Source organism: Lasioglossum baleicum, chromosome 12 (assembly GCF_051020765.1).
Source record: "Lasioglossum baleicum chromosome 12, iyLasBale1, whole genome shotgun sequence".
In the NCBI taxonomy this organism is placed as follows: domain Eukaryota; kingdom Metazoa; phylum Arthropoda; class Insecta; order Hymenoptera; family Halictidae; genus Lasioglossum; species Lasioglossum baleicum.
The window spans coordinates 5,644,360-5,663,639 of record NC_134940.1 but is presented as its reverse complement, the minus strand read 5'-3'; the positions used below and the strand labels follow the sequence as shown (position 1 = coordinate 5,663,639).

Genomic DNA, 19,280 nt, shown 5'->3' with positions numbered 1-19,280 from the left:
ACGGGACCTATAAGCCCGTGCTCGGTTCGTGTCCAGTACTTATAGCTTGGCACCGAGCGGGGGTGGGTTTTTGCACCCTCTCTGCCTCTCGGTCGCTACCATCGGCCTCTCTTTCCCTCCGGCACGCTGCCTAGCGATTTCGCGACTCGTGGCAACGAGTGCGTCCTGATCGATCGATAGTAAACGCGCTCACAGAAGGGCTGAAGCATTCTTGATTGCCCGCCGCTGAACTAGAACGTCTCGAGGATTTCGAAATATTTCGTTTATCGATCTTCCTTCGGCGAGGGCTCGCTTTTCCGGCTGAGAGAGTTTTGATCGATCGAAGGGTGACAAATCTTCGATATCACTTTCTAACGAGGTGTTAGATCGTTTTGAGTAGTTGAAGACGTAAGGAATTTATTCTTGATGTTTCTACAAAGTAATGTAAAATAGGTAGTTTCAGCACGCCGTAGATCTAGTGTTAAGTTTAGGGGGGTGGTTTGATCGTTGGGAGAGTTACTGTGGCGATATTGAATAAAACGCGTCGAGTCTTTGAGAAAAGTAATGGGGAATGCTGAAGTATAGAAAATCAGAGACTTTTCGCTGAAGCGGTGGAAATGAATAGTCATTTCCACGATTAGAAAAATTTTGAATATTTTATCGACAGGATGACTTAGGGGGGGTGTTGGCTTTTGTAAACGTGGCGTCATCTTTAGGAGTTCTGTGGAACTGTTGGGTTGAAGTGTTGATCGGTGGGTGGGGGCACCGACGAGATACTATTGAAGACTGCCAGCACCGACCAGGTTGCCAGCACCGACGAAGTACCTCGTCGGTGGTAGGGGAATGGTTAAACGAGTTATCGATGTTACCAATTGCTGTGTTACAGAAATCTACATCTATGTAGACTTGCCAGCCGTTAGTAATTTGTCTACCAGTTAGAACGTTTAGCCACTACGCACAGTGGTGCCGATCGCGAATCTAGCTGAACAAAATTATTCTAGCATTATTTTAAGACTTAAAGCCGTAGTTAAGTATTTGGATTCGTCTTGACATCAGCTACAACAATATGTAATAAAAAATACTTAGTGACACTTAAAAAATTGACATGATCATATTTTTTTATTAAAAGAAACAGTTTCGTGAAATTTTTTTATTGGGATTTATAGATGACTGAGTATCGATTAACTTTTGTTCGAAACATTTTCTTGCCAGATTATCCGAAATGTTCAAAACATCGTGATGACAATTGGGCATTTGCACCGAAAAGCTTCCGAACAGAACCTTTTCATTGATTTAGCTGGCCAAAATTATTTATAATGTTTAATGACCCCGCAACGTTTTCAAATCACATATAATATCATTTTGTATTTGTTTAAGTATTGTATAATATATGTAGTTTTTCAGCTGCAAATATTCGTTCTTCGCAGCTAATATCCTTCACAAATGTATCGATCCTTCTTTTCTTGCTCTTGTCAGAACATTCATCAAATTGATCAAAAGATTTTCCATCTACTGTTTGTATACTTTTATTTAGAAACTGGACTTTACCGTCCAACCACTGTTCATTTTTATTTAGAAATTTAGCTATACTACAGTAACTTTTCTGCCACCCGTTCTTTAAATTTACGCAAAATCTATCACACACTTTTTGAATACACTCCTTTTGATCAGCACTACTGTCTTTTAAATTAAAATAGTGCACTGCATAATTATATACACAAGCATTTCTTTTAGCAACGTTCACCTCACTGCGCCAAACATGAAATAGCTCCGCGCAAGAAATTTCAGCAGGCGCCACGAAAATGTAAACAACAAAGAAGGTTGATACAGGCCGGCGATAATTTTTTTTACGATGGTTCTACCATATTTAATCTATGATTTGAGAGTGAAAGTATGACAAAGGATTGCAAAGCTTTTTTTGTAACTCTACCTAAAGCTGAAGCAACTTGCTAAGACAGAAAATATAATACTTTACAAATAATGATACAGAACTCAATTATTTACGTAGATATTATTGGTTTTTCTGTGAAATATATAAGTACATACCTTTCTTAGAATTATCCATATTCAACTAAGTAAAATAGACATGTAAAAAATCGAAGGCAATGTTTGTTCGGAACGCTTGAAGCACGACTGGCGCGTGCAATGGTTTGACACCCTCAAAAGCTAATTTTCTACCCGCTTTAAAAGCATTTTACAACACTTCTTCGAGTAAATGATCATTGAGCCTTACCAACCGTTTTATTAGAAAGAAATCCCAATATGTTTCGCGCTCTTCTGCGAAAATGTTTTACGAAAATGTAATACAAATTTGTATTTTCGTAAGAGGATAATTCGTGCCGATGTTTACGTTGTATCTGATAGCCAGGGCGGCAAGATTCGTCTGTAGTAAAGTTTATAAATGTTATAAATAATTTATATGAATGCTTGAGAGCAAATACATTGAAGAATAGCTGAAGACACTATTTGTTCATCAATTAATCAAATCTCAATAATCCTTTTCGACACATTCTGAAAAGAATTAGTTATTAGTGACAAACAAAGCTGCAAGAAATTCATGGTCAGCCGCAGCGGTGTAAACTGCTCGAACAAAAGCGAAATTGACATTTTATCGTGGTAGTGATGTTCCAGCAGCGAGTACAGGGTCGAGATACTAGAACATTGGGCTTGAAATGGAGATTGGCTGATTGGGATCAGGCTGGTCGAGGCCGGCTGCATAATCGGCTCGTTTCGGGCCCTCTTCCGGGTCTTGTCACTTGTCGTACTTGTTGTCATACGGAACGCGATGCACCGTGGCCTCGCGTTGTGCAACTGGAAAACAGTTCACGCCTCAGCTTCGCTCGACAAAGGTTCCGAGCCGTTCACTCGGCATTAACCCGGCAACTTATCACTCTTGTCACGCGGATGCGTCCTCGGAGCGGACCGCACGCGGATAAACGCTATCTCCGCGCGGTTCCTCATATCTCCGCGTATCCGTTATACAAATAGTGCTTGATAATTGGTGGCAACTATACGCGGAACCAAGGCAGGTTCCTTTGTTCGATTGTATTCTAAAGACGCTGCGAACATTCGATTAGGTGTAAGAAATAATTCAGTAGAAAAAGTGCAACTAAAAAGGAAGAAAATGGAGAATATAAAGAATGCAGTTGACTATAAATTTCTTGAAGTGCGTAATCACGGCAGAGAGGGCAGCATAGCCGGATTCAAAAGCAATTAAGGGGAGAGACTCTTTTTTCCAGGATTGCAAGGGTGCGGAATACGTGTTCTCATCGCTTGATAGTATCATACAAAGATGGGCTTTTTCAGTAGTCAAAAGTGCAAGACAAAAGTTATATTCTTACGTTTACGACGTGCAATTTGCATTATTCGGAAGCATAAGCTGCGCAGATAGCTATTTTTATAAAGTTGCGACAGCTACATGCTGCCGAATAATAAAAATTACACGTAAAAATAGGACTTTGATTGATCTCTTTGAGTAGCCCCATCGCGCATGCATTATTGAGAAATGAGAACGCGCGTCCCGCACCCTTGCAATCTTGGAAACGGGTCTACCCCCTTAATATGAGAGGTTTGCAATGCCACGTCGCGGCGGGAATTTAAGTCCAATTTCGCTACTACATATTTGCGTGCATCAATTCACGCTAATGAATCCCGCGTTGGGGCGCGAGTACTAATCTCCGTGGCACCGCAAGCTTTGTATTACCTTAATCCGCGTGTCCAGCATTGTGTATGTATGGCTAGTCCGTACATCTCGACCCGTGGATGAGACACGCCGCGGCGAGACGGGAAAAATGGGACGAGCATCAACGAGCTAATCAAACGGTATTAAGCAAGTTCGACTACCGCGAGGCACGTTTCACCGGGCGTGATAAACGTGATCTCGATTGCCTGGTTGTTTCTGCTTTGCTTGCTCGCTTCCAACTATCCGGCTCTTGTTCAATCTTCCAATTGATACAGGAATTATTACGGAAAGGTAATTCGCGCGAACGGCCCGATTTTACGGCGACGTAAAACGCTGCAAGGTCCGAGGACCGATGGCCCAGCTCTATCGGCGACGTTTTTTCGATCTTCGAAAAAAGAGTTTATGGACGGGATTAAAGATGTTACTGCCGATGTCCGCGTAGATATATCGCTGCACGATATGGAGTAAAATAAGGGCTGTGTTAAACGTTCTTGTGACAGTCTTGCGTTAGATGTCTGAGTGCGGGTGATTGCGTACGGTCGTGTCCGACTGTGAGAAAGAGTATTAAATGAACGAGGCCGTAAAATCTTGCGATTTGCAGTGTAATCGTTATCTTATAAAACACACACAACAAAAATGTTTTAACATTCCTCGTGCCCCGTTGCGTAACGTGTCATCGACGCACCGTAAGCAGATAACGACAGTTCATGCAAATTCGTATTTTTATACACTGTTATAAAGAAGATAAAGTAAAATGTTATTTCCCGGACTCTGTCAGTTTTACCGTGACGATAATAACATACTAAACTTTATTAAAACTTGCATTTTTTGCGTTACATCAATTGAATGAAACGCGCAAACATTCGCTGTCCATTGAAGAGTGATGGTAGATGTTGCATAAATTAAGGCGTGATCATCGCAATCGATCAATCGTAACTTAACTCTTTATTGAACAATGTTTACAGGTGAAAAATATTGCACGAATATTCTCCGATTCTTTTTGTAGTTACTCATTTCTGTCGTGGACGCGTGAGATCTGCAGTTTAATGATCATGTTACCTACCAACATCGTATGTGCAGCTGCATCTCGTCGCATCGAATGCGCCGATTATACGCTTGCAACGTCGTCGTCGATGCAGCGATGCTGCTCCGATCGAAACGATGAAGCGTTGTCGCTCGGTAACCGCGATTTACAGCGACGAATTTCGACGGCTTACAAAGTTATTGACAGCGCGCGCCCGTGAATCAGGATTATTAGTGACAGCCGACGACGGGAAAAGAATGTGAAGTGTCGGGGAGGACGGGTATCGTGGCTAGAACGGGTTCAGGCTGATGTTAATCTGTTTCAGTTTTCACGGGAGTTTTACCCTCGTCCTCCTACATTCTACAAACCTTCCACGTGAAAATCTGTCGCTCCTCTCTGTTCACCATTCTCATCGTCTAATCGCTTCTCTGATACTTTCCCAGTAGTACTAGATTGTCCTAACACAGAAACTGCAAACTGAACGCAAAGGAAAGCCATAGTCCGATCACTTCGCTAACAACTCGTTAGAGCGACCGGTTCGACGGGCCAACTTTGGTTTTCGCACACAAGTCTCACAGAGTATATCGCGTGGTTCTCGGCTCTGCGGAATTAGCAAAACATCTCGAAAGGGGAAGAACCATTGTGATGCACAACGGGTATGCCCCGTGTTTATCGAAGGAGGTGGGAGCACCTGCCACTTCCAGCACGTCAGGAAAGTACGCGATGGATCAGTCAGTGTCCGACGCACTTGTGAGATCCATCGAGCCGCGACGATCTCTCGATCGCCATTGAACGGGCGAGCTCCAGTTAACCTAATCGTTCTCCGTTGGAATCTGTCACGTGTTCGCCATGCTGTCGATCGGGGTAGGTAACCCTCAGACTGCGGGGGTAGCGACGCAGCTAATAAATTAACCCTTTGTCTTGCATTACCTAGACGGGCCACCTGCTGAACGCTATCGGGTAATTGATTATCGGGTGTAATCGCGGCCGCTCTGCGAAACTGGTTTATGTGTTTCTGTCTTAGTGTAATAATTAATCAATTAAAACATTCCTGTTACGTGCAATTGTTCTAGCGCCGCAGATTTTCCGTATTCAAACTTGGTAAAATTAATAGGTTCAGAAATTCTCTAAAAATACCTTGAAGAATGAAACGACCATGAACGGTCTACGAATTACAAAAAAATCGCAGAAAAATTTGGAAGCGAGGAAATCGCGGTAACTTTTCCCGGCACGTGCGGCTCAATAGAACGCCGATTTCCCGAAACTGTTTTGCCAATTTCCATGAGGCGATAATTTATCTGGTCGGTTCGTCACGTACAGGGCACGGTTTACGGTCACGCGTGATGCAGTAACAAAAAGAAACGTGCAGCGTTAAAACGTGAAATACGGCGACGATAATCGTCGAGGCTCGTTCGGCTCGCCTTTCTTTCGTTTTGTCTCTCGAGGGATCGACCTCCTCTCGCGGCGCAGTTCCGTTTCGACAAAATTCGAGGTGGTGGGTTTAAACGCGGGGTTTTAATCGGACGGTGAGAGGGGGCAAGAGGGGGAGAACGGCTTTGACGTATCGATTCGATAACTTTCCCCGAGCCCTTTTCGTTCCGTCAATGGAAAAGTTTTCGAAGGCTTCCGAGCCGTCGTCGATTTATCGTCGACGATGCAACCCCCGTTCACCCCTGGCGAAGAAACGCGAAAATACGACGCGACGGAGAGAAAAAGCTCCGGTAAATCGAGAACGGTGGGTTGTAATTGTTCGTGCGAGTTCGAAATAGTTTCCTGGATCCTCCCCCGCCGACCCTGTTAATGACTCTGGCCAAGTTCCGGATCGTTTTCCGAAATTTCGCAGCGGTGCGCCCTGAAAATTGCCGGCCGAGAACGCTCGCATAGCTTGCAACGTTTTCTGACTCGTTGCTGTATGTCTGCGATCCGTTTTCTAACCTATAGTTTTTTTTCAGCCTATTTTAAGCCTCTTGAACAATCCCGTCAAGACAAATCCAAAAACCATTAATTCTTCGGAAGAAAACCCTAAATACTATGTTCCGTAATTGTTTCGTCAATGGCACCAAGTACCAAGGAAGCACTCTTCGTTCACCCCTCGGTGTCCCTCGATCTGAGATTCATAAGCCAACGAGTCGTCTCGGCAGAAGCTCAAGAGTTCGCAAGTTAAGGGCGAAAGAGCCTGCGACAAGTGACTCCCTGCCCCTCTAACCACTGTCCCTTATTCTTTGGTGACGACTTCTCCCCTCGTAGGCCCTCGGTCGTGGACCATTAAGGCAGACCGGAAAGTTTCAGTAGGCACGCGGTGATTTCCCAAGCCGGGTGCAAGCTTAACGAGCCAGGCCGTGGGTCGTCGGCAATTTTCCTCGCGAAATTCCGCGGATTTCACCGGGTCGCGTCTCTCGAAATTATACTAGCACCCCCGGTCGGAGAAACTTTTATGCCCGGCACGTGTTCTTCCGGCTGAAGGAACGCGTCCCGTTGCGTTTTTCTCACCCCCTTGTCGCCACCTCCGTAGACAACATCCACACCGAAAGGCGGAGGAATTCCGAGGGTTTCCGAGGAATTCCAGGCACGGTGAGGATTTTTTTACGGAGCCGGGCTCACAGGAAACGAAATCTTTTTTCCAGGTGCTACAGCTGCTGGTGTTGCAGGGATCCTTGGCAGCCCTCGTCGCCGGGAAATCCAGTAAGTCCACCCTTTTGCTCCGTATCTGTCTGTCTATCTGTCCCTCTGACTATCTTCTTCTTCTCTCTCTCTCTTTTTCTATCTCCGACACACTCCCACGGGATAATCGCGCTTCGAGTAAGCTGCTTAGGGACCGGACATTGTCTGGAACACTCGGATGCCTTTGGATCCGGAGGCAGGCTAATGCTCTTCGACGATTCGCGTTATTTGTCTCGGGGCCAGCTCCTCCTTTCTTACAATCCTTGCTGGATCGATGCGATCAGGTCGTTTAGTACCTGAAAAACGCGGGAACGAGAGATGATCTTGATGTGATCATCCGCGCACTAATAGGCTTCTGCCGGTTAGCGAATAATGTGGTCCAGGGAGAACAGGTTCGATCGAGGCTGCTTTCAACATCGTTCTCGCTAATTTGATCGAACGAGGTTTAATTAACGGTTTTAGTACTTCGGCGGTGGAGAAGGCTCTTTCGAGACTCTGCGGGATGTTTTACGGTAATGTTCAGTTAACCCCTTCGCGTCCACTCTAAGCTTCTGGTTGCTGGGCCTAAGTAACCAAGCCAATTTCGCGTAATTTTTGAAAAGGCATGACAACTCATTTTGAAACCAATTGAAATGTATTAATCTGATTTGACCATGACAAGAAAAGTATAGAGGCGATTTTATCGTGACAAGAGTGTAGATACGAGAGTGGGAAACAGAATTATATTGTTGTTGTACAATATCCTTATTAAAGAAAGAAGATTAAAATCTTTCGATAAAAATCTAGGAAATTGTCGATGATAAGGAACTCTCTATCAGTATCTCTAGCCTTAGAGAATAAAAAAAAATAATTTCAGAACAAGTAGAAGGAAGCAAATATCGGCAGAATGTTAAAATTGGTGGAAAATCCGATTTCTTTCGAGGAAATGTTGAAATTCTTCCAGCGAACGCGGAAAGTTGTCGACGATAAAGTACAGCGCGAAATAGCTCCGGGAGTAGTCGAACGATATTAATCTTATCGCGAACGGGGAAATAATCGGTAGCGGTAGACCGAAAACCGCGGAAACCGCGAAGCACCGGCAACAAGAAGGATAAGAGTATCACTCGGCTGGGCAACAAAGTTACTCTTCGTTTTCGTAATGAAATTTCGAAATTTCTTGTCGGTTCGCGTGCCCACAAGAGCGACACTTAATTAATCTTTACGCGGCGCAACTCTCGTCTCGCTGATTTACATAAAACCTCGATTTCAAAGCGGCCGTCAACGTCACGTACCGAATATACGTATCTCCCTGGCTTCTATTTTTCTTTCCAACTTCCAACTTGACTTCGCGATAAACGCGAAACGAAGAACAAACCTGACCCCTCGGCGCGTGCGAGACAACGTCGTTAACGAGACCGAAGCCTTGGAGACCAGAAAAATTCGCGAAAATTACATTGTCGCTCCTCGTTTTGCTCCGAGAATGAAAAAATGCGACAAAAGACGGTGTTCGCCGATCGCGTAGTAACACCTTGAGATTTCTCGTTTGTTCGGAGCAAAATGAGAAATTATTTTTACTAGCTAAAGCAATGTAATTTCGAGGACTGGAAAGTACAGCTGAAGGATATTTTCAACATCTAAAAACATCTATAGACAGAAAGATATCCAAGTTTAAGAGCTAAAAGAACAAGATACATCTACTAAATTAGTGGAGATAAGAATATATTCCAAGAAGCAAGCTGCTCTGCAGAATTTCGGGTTTCAGGGTAGAAAGCACAATTCCAAGGTATTTCGAAAGCTTTGTCAGCACTAGAATATGTAAATTGACTCAGTGCGGTTTCGTGATATTTCCAAGCGAATATAAAGCATCGTTCAAGAATATATAACCAGTAGGTTGCGCACCCGCAATGAGGTATGCAAAATTAAATTTACAAAACGCACACAATTTTTCAACAAACCAAGCATTATCGATACACCGCGGATCATTATGCATTTATACTATCTACACAGTTTGAAAATACAAGAAAACATGTATAGTAAGAAACTTGCAGAATAATGCAGGAAATGTTTATTTTGCATAAAGATTCGCAGTCCAGCGATGGCTTCCGGTCACCATTGCAATTTCTGCGAGAGCCACGCGTTCCTGTTGTATTTTCCAGTCTTGGAAAGCTTTCACCTTTTCTTTTCAACAGCCAACTAGTTTCCCATCCAATTTGTCGGTGCCGAATCGGCACATTTCGTAAAAGTCGTTGTTTTACAGTACCACGAGTGATCGACAAAGATTTTCGCCGATACGAGCCCACCTCGGAGGACGATCATGGCAACCTGGCCGTGCCATTCAACCTGGAGGAGACATACGACCTAAGTTTCCGCGCGATCGGCTTCAACGGCACCTGGCAAACGGACACGGCTATCCTTTATACTGATAACTATACCGGCGACGTACGTGTGTTCGACGTGCCGTCGGGGATCAGCCGAATCTTCGTGGACTCGTCGATTCTGGTAAGGCAACGAATCGAGCTTCCCATGAAAAAGAGTGCACTATCGATCCGAGTCGAATCGAGTTTCGGGAGAAAGAGAGACAGATCGGCGGAGAGTGAATCGCAGATCGGCAAGCTTTCAACCTCTTGGCGATCGCAATGCACTTACCGCGCTTAAAAATGACCCAAAAACTTCAGAATCGAATATTTTACGTTTACCATTTAAAATAAAGACGCAGTGAAAAGTGGGAGAACGATGTAAATTTTCAGAGTTCGCAGCGAGTTTTAATTGGGTGTGTTTAATTTTTGGACGATGTTTGAAGTTTCAGTCGAGTTTCCAGCCTGTCTGCTCTGTCTTTTTCCAGCGGAACCGGCGCGTAACAAACAGCAAAGGCGTGTTTAATTAATCGTATGGAAATTCTCTGTACTGTCCGGCTTCCTCGGCAGAGAATTACACAGTCCACTTTCAGACGCGATCCAACAAACGATATTGATTCAAGAGACGCGTTACCTTCCGCTCAATTTTCCCAGGCCGCGAGTCGTCCGCGTCTTGTTCGTGCGAAACTTCCACTGAAATCACATCAATTAGTACCGGAAATAGTTTCGCCGAATCCTCGATCTAATTATTTTTCAGCGAATTCCCCAGTGTGTATATTAATCGTTATATGCATTGTTTTATCCATTTTGCAGTCTGCATAGTATTTGATGAATTTTTCAATGACGAATAGTCTAGAATATTTTTTAATGCCCGAATCGATTCAATCGATAGCTCCACCTTACGTGACGTAGAAAAATAGAGCTGTGGTCTCGGTTATCAACGAGTTATTACGCTATCGATCGACGCTGTCGATCCAGATGATTTATCACGACGCCAGGCATACCACATCCACAATCTATTTTATCAACAATACGGATCGCCCGTGTTATGCCTCGTTATTCCGATAGCATCCGGAGCCACGGATGTTTATAAACCTTCATAATCGCTTTCCTTTCTTTTATACACGTGATAAGAAAAGATGCTTGGTCTGCAGACAGATGTAAAACAATTGTAATAAAAAACGTCTGCATTCGGAGTCTGCTGATAATATTTGAATATTTTCAGAGCCCTTACAAGAATCCTCTGATGTCATTTTCGTATGACAACTCGCACATTCTCATCAGCTACGATTCCCAACCTGTAAGTGTTCAATATTACCTATAATACTACCGATACTACAAATTCTATAAACGCCATTCAACGAAAAATTGCAAACAGCACGCTAATTAACTCACACACGACTTTAGCACTTCGAGAAAGGTTTCAAAGCGACGTACACTATTTTTTCTAGGGCTTCAGGCACTCGATGCATCAAAGGTTCGACGTGTACGACAGGAAATACGGGTGAGTGTTCTGTGGTTCGCCTGTGTACGATAACTTTAACGATGCGCCGATAAGCTGAATTACGAAACGATCCGACGTTTCTATCGTAACAACGATAAAATTAACGTTTGCCACGCCGTTTTCCGTGTGCGCGATCGTTAACAACAGTGTGCACAAAGTGTAGGAGGCCGTTGCGATCGGGAACGATCTTATCGATCTTGTTCAAATCGAGAACTTGTCCGCAGGATTTACACTAACATTGCGGATGGAAAACGCATACCACTTGCGAAGTGGTCGCCAAAGAAGAACGCGGTGGTTTACATTCTGGACAACGACATTTATTACCAAGACTTCACCGTTCAGAACAGTCGGATTCGACGATTGACGTTCACCGGTGTGCCTGATGTTATTTTCAATGGCGTGCCTGATTGGGTCTACGAAGGTGAGAAGATTAATAATATTATATTTATAGAACATATGTTATTCAAGATCTACATACGCATTTGCAGAAGAAGTGCTGGCCTCGGCTGTGGCTTTCTGGTTCTCCCCGGATGGCCGTCACCTTGCTTTTGCGACCTACAACGACACCAGGGTGAAAGATATGGCGATCCTGTATTATGGGACACCAGGTGCCATCAAGGATCAATATCCCACGGAAGTGAAGATCAAGTATCCGAAGGTGAGCTTAATAAATTGAGAATCACACGGCGGATCTTTCACGTTTTTCCATTTGCCCCTTCCGTAACTCATCAAAAATTGATCATATCCAAAGCAGCATAGATGATCACAGAATATCTGAATAATTCTTGAGAAAAATCTTCCGTAATTGCGGAGTCCTAAAATTTATCATTAAAATTTCAACGAAATCTAATGCACCGAACCGAACTAGGTTAAAAGTCGATTAATCTCGTTCTTGACTCGCGGGACAGAATGCAATAATTCTGTCGGTTATAATCGTTCGTACGTCGGACATGGGGCACGTAATATATGATCCGTTTTGTACGAAAGCGGTGCATGTCCAATATTTCTTGCTCTGAGATATTTACGATTTTATATTTCAACGTCCGAAACTTTGGTTCGATGATACGCGGGAAATATTTCAATTTTAGATCGATGTGCATTAGTGAATTAATTTTATATCTGGCTGTACTATCGTCTGACTGAACTAACTAAGCGTCATATGGAATCGAAATAGCTTCGAGTGGGAAAAGGTTAAAAGCATTCGCGTGAATTTCGGGGCGTGCAAAGAGAGAAAGGGGGTTTCACGGGGAAAAATCGGTGGGATTAGACAATCGTGTCATCCCTTTGGCCAATTTGTCGGTCGACGGAGACATTCGTCGCGGGTTGAACAGATTAGGAAGCTCAGTACGGACGACTGGTCTCGTTGCCGGCTTTAAAAGGGGATGAAAGGGTTATCTCGCATTTAACCTTCAGGTTTTTCTCACCGGCACACAGTGGGTCAAATCGACGCGTTAGCTGTTCACTCCTATTTCACCAGTATTTCAAAACATAAAGACCACATTATATATGTCGTTGGATTCATCTTGGCGACAGCTATAACATTATTCAATAAAAAATCTATAGTTCTAAATAAATCATCAAGGTGACCACAATTTTTTATTAAAAGAAATATATTATTGAAATTTTTTGTATTGAGATTTGTAGAAGACTGAGTACTGATTACTTTTTGTAGGAAACATTTTTTTGTCACACTACCGGAAATGTCTGAAAACTCGTGTGAATAATGAATGATAATGGATAACTAGCTGTTCAGGCTTTCAAACGAGAGTAATCCATAATTTTTGAATGAACGAATTTTATGACATTTAATGAAATAACAGAAATGTGTTATTACTGTCTTATTTAAAGAATTACAAATAGTCAAACAATAATAAGTATTATATTTTACACAGTTACTGTGACTATAATCCATTAACCATACAGATTTGCGGCTTATAATTATATTTATCTATTACTAAACAAAAATCTATACAATAATTCTTATAAACAAAGATAATAACATTTTTATTAGAAATATATTACATATAATACATATAATATATATCACATATTTTTGTAAAAACACGTAACCTAACTAAGAATCGTCTTCGACGTCTTCTCTGTCAACCTTCTTGTCAAAGATGAAAAACTTTGACGATTTTCCTTAGTTGACTAAGTATTTTTTTTTATAATAAATTATGAACAATAATGTTTAACTCCTGGCGCGTTGTCAACATAGATATACATTAAGAACGTTTTTTTGATGATTTGAGCGCACTGGTTCGATCAATTGTTATATATAACACTATTTGCAAATTTTCACAATATCTTGATTTCAACGTTTCGATCTTCTTTTCGATCTTCTTCATTCTCAAATTTTCTTGAGAATGATCTAAAAGAAAATCGAAACGTTGAAATAAAGATATTGTGAAAATTTGCAAATAGTGTTATGTATAACAATTGATCGAACCAGTGCGCTCAAATCAGAAAAAAAACGTTCTTAGCAACAATCTACGATCGACATAAGGAAACATTTATAGATATACATGATTCATAAAACAAAAAATTGGGCACATAACGTTCAGTAGGTTTTCCAGGACATCATTATGAAGAAAAGGAATTTTTTCGGTGATAAATGGTATCCGAAAAAGTTTGATCTTTGAACGCTTATTGTAACGAGAGTTTTTAATATGATTTTCGAATGGAATGGACATTTAAGCAACATTATACATTCGTTAAAAATCGATATGAGGACTTTGATTTTTTATCCCGTGAACAGTTAGCGCGTCGATTCGACCCTCTGTGCTGCACGGCGCTGTAACCCATGCCCGATGAACGTTAAGGAAAATTAAATTCTGTTCTCTCGAGAGATCCTTGCGATTTCTTCCGTATTCTCTTCTTTCGTCTGCTTCCTCGAGCGTGTAAGTAACAATGTGCTCGAATCAGTTATGCTGGCTTTCCAGGCGGGCAGTCCAAATCCAATTGCAACCCTAAACGTCATTGATTTGGATAATCCGTCCTCCAAAGTGGTTAATCTCCAGTCACCCATTGCCGACGAGTAAGTATCCTCGATGCCTTCACTGTCGTAATTACAGCTGTCGCGTCAGATTAGCATGATTTTGAACAAACAGGGTCGGCTCTCGTGTGAACGGCGCGGCATAATACTAGTCACCTCGTTCTCTGATATCTTATCATCAGCGATGACTGATTGCGACGGATATTTTTAACACTGGAGCTTAGCTTCCAATGCTCTTACAATTCTCTACAATGACTTTTCTTTTCTGTTTTAATTAACTGTGTCTAGCATCTATAAAAGATTATCTAGTGTTCTTAATCCAATAACAATGAAGTACCTCGAAGAATACGACCGACTGATCTTCCAAGTTTACAGAGACACTGATACATAATTTTCGATAGAGAGAACGTTCTATACACGGTGAACTGGTGGGACACGCACGTGGTGGCGACCTGGACGAACCGGGTTCAGAACAGGTCCATTCTAGTGGGCTACGACACCGCTGGCAACGCAGACAACCTCCTCTACAAAGAGGAAGCCGAGGGTTGGTTGCGAGTACATCCGCCGGTTTACCACAATCGATACGCGGTCATTTTGGAACTGCAGAGCGAGGAGACACCGGTCGGTCGGTTCGTGCACGCGATCCTCTATGAGAACAGGTCAGGTGTATTGATCAGGTTGAAGGATTTAACCCCGAGCGCATCTGAAGTGATCAGCATTGTGGCTGTGGATCACACCAAGGAGATCCTGTACTATGTTGCCACCGGGGTCGGTCAACCGTCCCAGAGGAACATGTATTCGGTGCCTTTGGACGGCAGCGAGTTACCCACTTGCGTCTCTTGCAGCATCATTACACCTGAAGGTCGGTATTTCATGCTGGAATGTTCAATTGGAATTCGTTTGCTTTACCAGAGATGTTGAGAACGGAGAATTAAGTATGGTTTCTTTGGTGCTGTTCACAGGCAACGCCTGCACCTACGCGTACCCCTCTTTCTCCTCTAACGCTTCATACTACGTGGTGTCTTGTACCGGACCTAACCCCACGTTCGTCGTGGTCTTCGACTCTTCTCAAAACCCGCTCTACTCGTGGGAGGAGAACCGATCTCTCAGACGAAAATTGGCCACTCGTCTCCAGCCACTTATTCAGAATTTGAACGTCAGGGTGAACGGCTACGACAGCAAAGTTAGGCTGTACCTGCCTCCCGACTTTGATCAGACGAAGTCGTACCCTCTGCTCATCAACGTGTGAGTTCTCCTTAATTACCAACATTACCAACAAGAAAAAAGTACCGGGAATTGGTCAATGAAACACCAAATATGTATTATTCATCCTTTATTGTATCGCCTTCAAAGTAGGCCCCTTTCGAAATAATACACTTATGCCAACGAATAAGCCAATCATCAGAACATTTTTTAAACGCATCTTTTGGAATCAACTTCAGTACTCGCCGCGAATTCTCTTTTATTTCATCTATCGACTGAAAACGGGTGCCTCGAAGTGGTAATTTGAGTGTTGGAAAAAGAAAAAGGTCGGCCGGAGCCATATCAGGGGAATACGGTGGCTGCTCGATTAGATTTGTTGAGTGTTTGGCCAGAAATTCGTTCACAATGATAGCCTTGTTTTTGCAGAAAATTCAGGTCTTTCGGCACTAGTCGAGCGGCAACGCGTTTCATGCCGGAACAATCGTTTAAAATGGTACGAATTGATTCGTGAGACACAGAAATATCAGTGGCTATCTCTCTCAGACTTAAACGACGATTTTCAGTCACCATATCCGTTACTTTAGCGATGTGAAGTTCAGTCGAAGACGTTGATGGCCGACCAGAGCGAGGCAAATCTTCCACCACATCTCGACCGCTTTTAAATGCACTGTACCACTCATACGCACGTGTTTTTAATAAAGTCGATTCACCGTAAGCCTTATGTAACATATTCAATGCAATGCAATGTAAGATTTAAGACAAATTCTTTGTTCGATATTTTCATTGATTGTAAAAATCGCAAAACACATCGAGATGAACTGACAAAACGGCGCACTGTAAATAAACTAAATGACAAGTGACGCTCAAACTCCGCGTGAGTATAGGGGACATTTGTGCCAACCTAGCGACAAAAAGTATTTCAACAATCCCTTTAAGCGGGCTTTTTAAATGATCGATTCCCAGTACTTTCTTGACAGAATGTATATTCGATGTTCCCTTGCATTTGATCTGGACCATTAACTGACCATTAACTTCCCGCAGGTACTCCGGCCCGAACACTGTAAGAATCACCGAACAGAACATCCATGGGTTCGAGTCGTACATGGCGACTAACAGAAGCGTCATTTATGGTCACATAGACGGCCGCGGATCCGCCTATAAGGGAAGCAAGATGCTATTCGAGATCTACCGGCGTATCGGCACTGTAGAGATCGAAGACCAGATCGCTGTTACCCGGTAGGTAGTCACTGGTTCTTGCCAAGTTGCTCGGTTAACGGTGGTTCCGCCGTTTTTGGACGGAAACCACCATGTTTTAGCTGGTGGAGCACCAGGTGGGCTTGAACTTGCTTCGAATCGAGTTTCATGGTCTGGGACGGGTAAAGATACGAGTGTACTCGCTTTTTCGGATTGTGAAACAGTTCGTTTTTGGTGCTTGGCATTTTCTGATATAATCCTTTGAGATTTATCGTTCTGTTTGATAATTTTCAGGTATTTGCAAGAAACCTACCCCTGGATCGACGCGAACAGAACCGCCATGTGGGGTTGGAGCTATGGTGGGTTCGCGACGGCGATGACTTTGGCTACTGACAAGGATTCCGTCTTCAAGTGTGGCATATCGGTGGCACCTGTCGCCTCCTGGATTTATTATGGTAATTCTGTAGGATTTATTCAAGAGTAATTTTTGTTTTCAAGTTATTTAAGCACTCATGTGTTGATAATTTTCCACAGACTCGATTTACACGGAGAGGTTCATGGGTCTGCCGACGCCTGATGACAATCTGGGCGGGTACAACCGCACGGATGTGACCAGAAGGGTGGAGGGTATCCGTGGCAAAAAGTTCATGTTGATACACGGGACCGGAGATGACAACGTCCACTACCAGCAAGCCATGGCCCTGAACAAGGCTCTGGTCGACAAGGACATCATGTTCCGGCAGCAGAGCTACACGGACGAGGCGCACGGGCTGATCGGAGTCTCTCCTCACCTTTACCACACCATGGACCGATTTTGGAGCAATTGCCTGGGATACTCGCGCGCTCACTGACCCGAATCCTATCTGGATTAGCGACCGACGACCCACCGCGTCGCGACGCCAATCCTGGACCCGTTCGTTTAAGTCCGTGGGCGTCGCTCGATCGCCTAATCCGAGCGTCGCCCGCGCGAAACTCATTCCTCGCCAGCAAAACTGTCGCGAAACGTCTCGTGACACCGTCACGGGCCACTACTACGCTGTGCTAAGTGGCTATCGCTAATTCCCTTCGATGTCGGCCACCTTGTACCTCTGCTATTTCGAAGACACTCAGATTTGGTCAGAGACGATCGTAGTTTCCGTTCGACTCGCTTCAGGATCGACGAATAGAGAGCTGAATACAATCCTCTGTCGAGGTTTAAAAATTAGTGCCAAGTGTGCAATAATCTTTTTGAGATTTTTGTAGACGCTGAAATGGCTGCCAGTTTCTTAAAATTTTAATTTTCGATTCGTTTTAAGTTTGATAAAGATACCTTGTCTCGTTTGACAATAAAAAATTCCGGAACATGCACCCTCGAAATATTCGGGGATCACATCAACCACGCATCGTGCATTCACAATAACTCTCAATTGTTTCTTTTTTCACGGTCCATTGCACGCTGCGTGACTGCTGCAGTGAATATTGTCATTCTCTCGGAGAACGTGATGCAACGGATTGTTAAAATCACTTTGTTCCGCTTCGAACGAATTTTTCGAAGCAGCCTCTGGATGCTGTTCGCTGCTTCGAAAATAAACTTGGATACCGACTGGCAAACTTAACTGACCATTGTACAGTGTAATTTCACCGTGTCTGCTCAGCGGGTATTAATTAACAAAAATGAATTTCTCTTATTGTTTGTATGGGCAGACTGAATTTCGTTAACGGCGCTTGTACGTTTGATAAAATCTAAATTGATATGTACGATATTAAATGTTGGTCTAACAAGTGCAGATAGATGCATACCATATTGAATCCGCGACTCGCGTAAATAGAGTTGGCCACCGGGTTCGACGTCCTATTTATTTTTTACGTTCAATCAGCTGGAGCACCGTGAAATGTAGAGTCCATGATTGGCCGCGCGATTTCCGAATAATCACACGGCCGAGCGAGCCGGCGAAATCGCGTGAAAAATCCGCGAGCAGACAGAATCACAAATGAAGGAACAACGGGGCAACAGCCCTCGTCGAGCGACACAGAAGGAAAAAGCAGAGCTGGGAGATACACAGATCCTGTTCCTATTGTTATATCGAATCGATTGCGCTTCATAGCCCCACCCTCTCCCCCTGGCGAATTAATCGCCGATTCGCACGAGCGACCACGCGAGATTTGTTGTTTCCACGTACGACTTTCAGGGACGCGACGCGCTCGCTGACCTAAAACACTTCACTCGCCACCCACATTGTTTTCTCGTCTTATTTTTCTGCTCCTGTTTTCTTGGCTTCCTTCAACCAAGTTCTTCTATTTTATATTTCGTATTTCGATTCTCCGGTTATTTTCAGTTTCCTTCGCCGGGCGGTGTGTGTCTCGTATTACGCTTTCGAATCTTGACTTTAATTAAGTTGCTCGCTGATTTTCGTGTTTACTCGTTCTTCTGAAAGTTTGCCTGCCCGTTCTCCCCCTAAATCACTGTTACCCGGCGGTGTTTTATTTTTCCACGTTTAATTGCGCTCAGAATACACAACTTTTTTTCACTCGCTTTTCTGCTAGCCGGAAAACATTTTTGCGGTGGATTGTTTCATTCTTGTTCGTCGCAGCTGGCTTTGTTATTCCGGGATTTTCAAGCAACGCGTGCCTTTAGATTCTCTTCAAGTTTTCGAGGCTGAAGTTCCTCCTCGATAGACAAAAGTCAAAAAAGGATGTCGAAAGATTGTCCAGAGCTATTTCTCTCC

At 43.4% G+C, this 19,280-nt stretch overlaps 2 protein-coding genes across 3 annotated transcripts; both read left to right on the top strand.

Annotated features, from left to right (window-relative positions):
* The first annotated feature begins 2,804 nt into the window (after positions 1–2,804).
* On the top strand, positions 2,805–18,356 carry LOC143213955 (venom dipeptidyl peptidase 4). Of its 2 annotated transcripts, none has more exons than XM_076434351.1 (14): positions 2,805–3,145; positions 5,153–5,549; positions 7,310–7,367; positions 9,583–9,824; positions 10,905–10,979; positions 11,131–11,183; positions 11,408–11,604; positions 11,672–11,841; positions 14,126–14,220; positions 14,580–15,040; positions 15,141–15,423; positions 16,423–16,617; positions 16,870–17,030; positions 17,110–18,356. In XM_076434351.1, the coding sequence occupies exons 2-14, from the start codon at positions 5,535–5,537 to the stop codon at positions 17,424–17,426; spliced, it is 2,322 nt and encodes a 773-aa protein (XP_076290466.1). In that variant the 5' UTR covers positions 2,805–3,145; positions 5,153–5,534; the 3' UTR covers positions 17,427–18,356. The 2 variants fall into 2 exon arrangements, with proteins under 2 accessions (XP_076290466.1, XP_076290465.1); XM_076434350.1 differs by having other exon boundaries at positions 5,132–5,549.
* LOC143213956 (uncharacterized) lies at positions 3,145–5,140 on the top strand. The gene is made up of 2 exons (XM_076434352.1): positions 3,145–3,952; positions 5,011–5,140. The coding sequence occupies exons 1-2, from the start codon at positions 3,742–3,744 to the stop codon at positions 5,103–5,105; spliced, it is 306 nt and encodes a 101-aa protein (XP_076290467.1). The 5' UTR covers positions 3,145–3,741; the 3' UTR covers positions 5,106–5,140.
* Positions 18,357–19,280: the final 924 nt, after the last annotated feature.

Bases quoted from the DNA above. Each gene is read 5' to 3' on its own strand.
- LOC143213956 (XM_076434352.1), top strand. From the start codon at position 3,742: ATGAGACACGCCGCGGCGAGACGGGAAAAATGGGACGAGCATCAACGA. The intron at 3,953-5,010 runs GTAATTCGCGCG...AATCTGTTTCAG, and splicing joins ACAGGAATTATTACGGAAAG to TTTTCACGGGAGTTTTACCC.
- LOC143213955 (XM_076434351.1), top strand. The intron at 7,368-9,582 runs GTAAGTCCACCC...GTTGTTTTACAG, and splicing joins CCTCGTCGCCGGGAAATCCA to TACCACGAGTGATCGACAAA. The intron at 17,031-17,109 runs GTAATTCTGTAG...AATTTTCCACAG, and splicing joins CGCCTCCTGGATTTATTATG to ACTCGATTTACACGGAGAGG.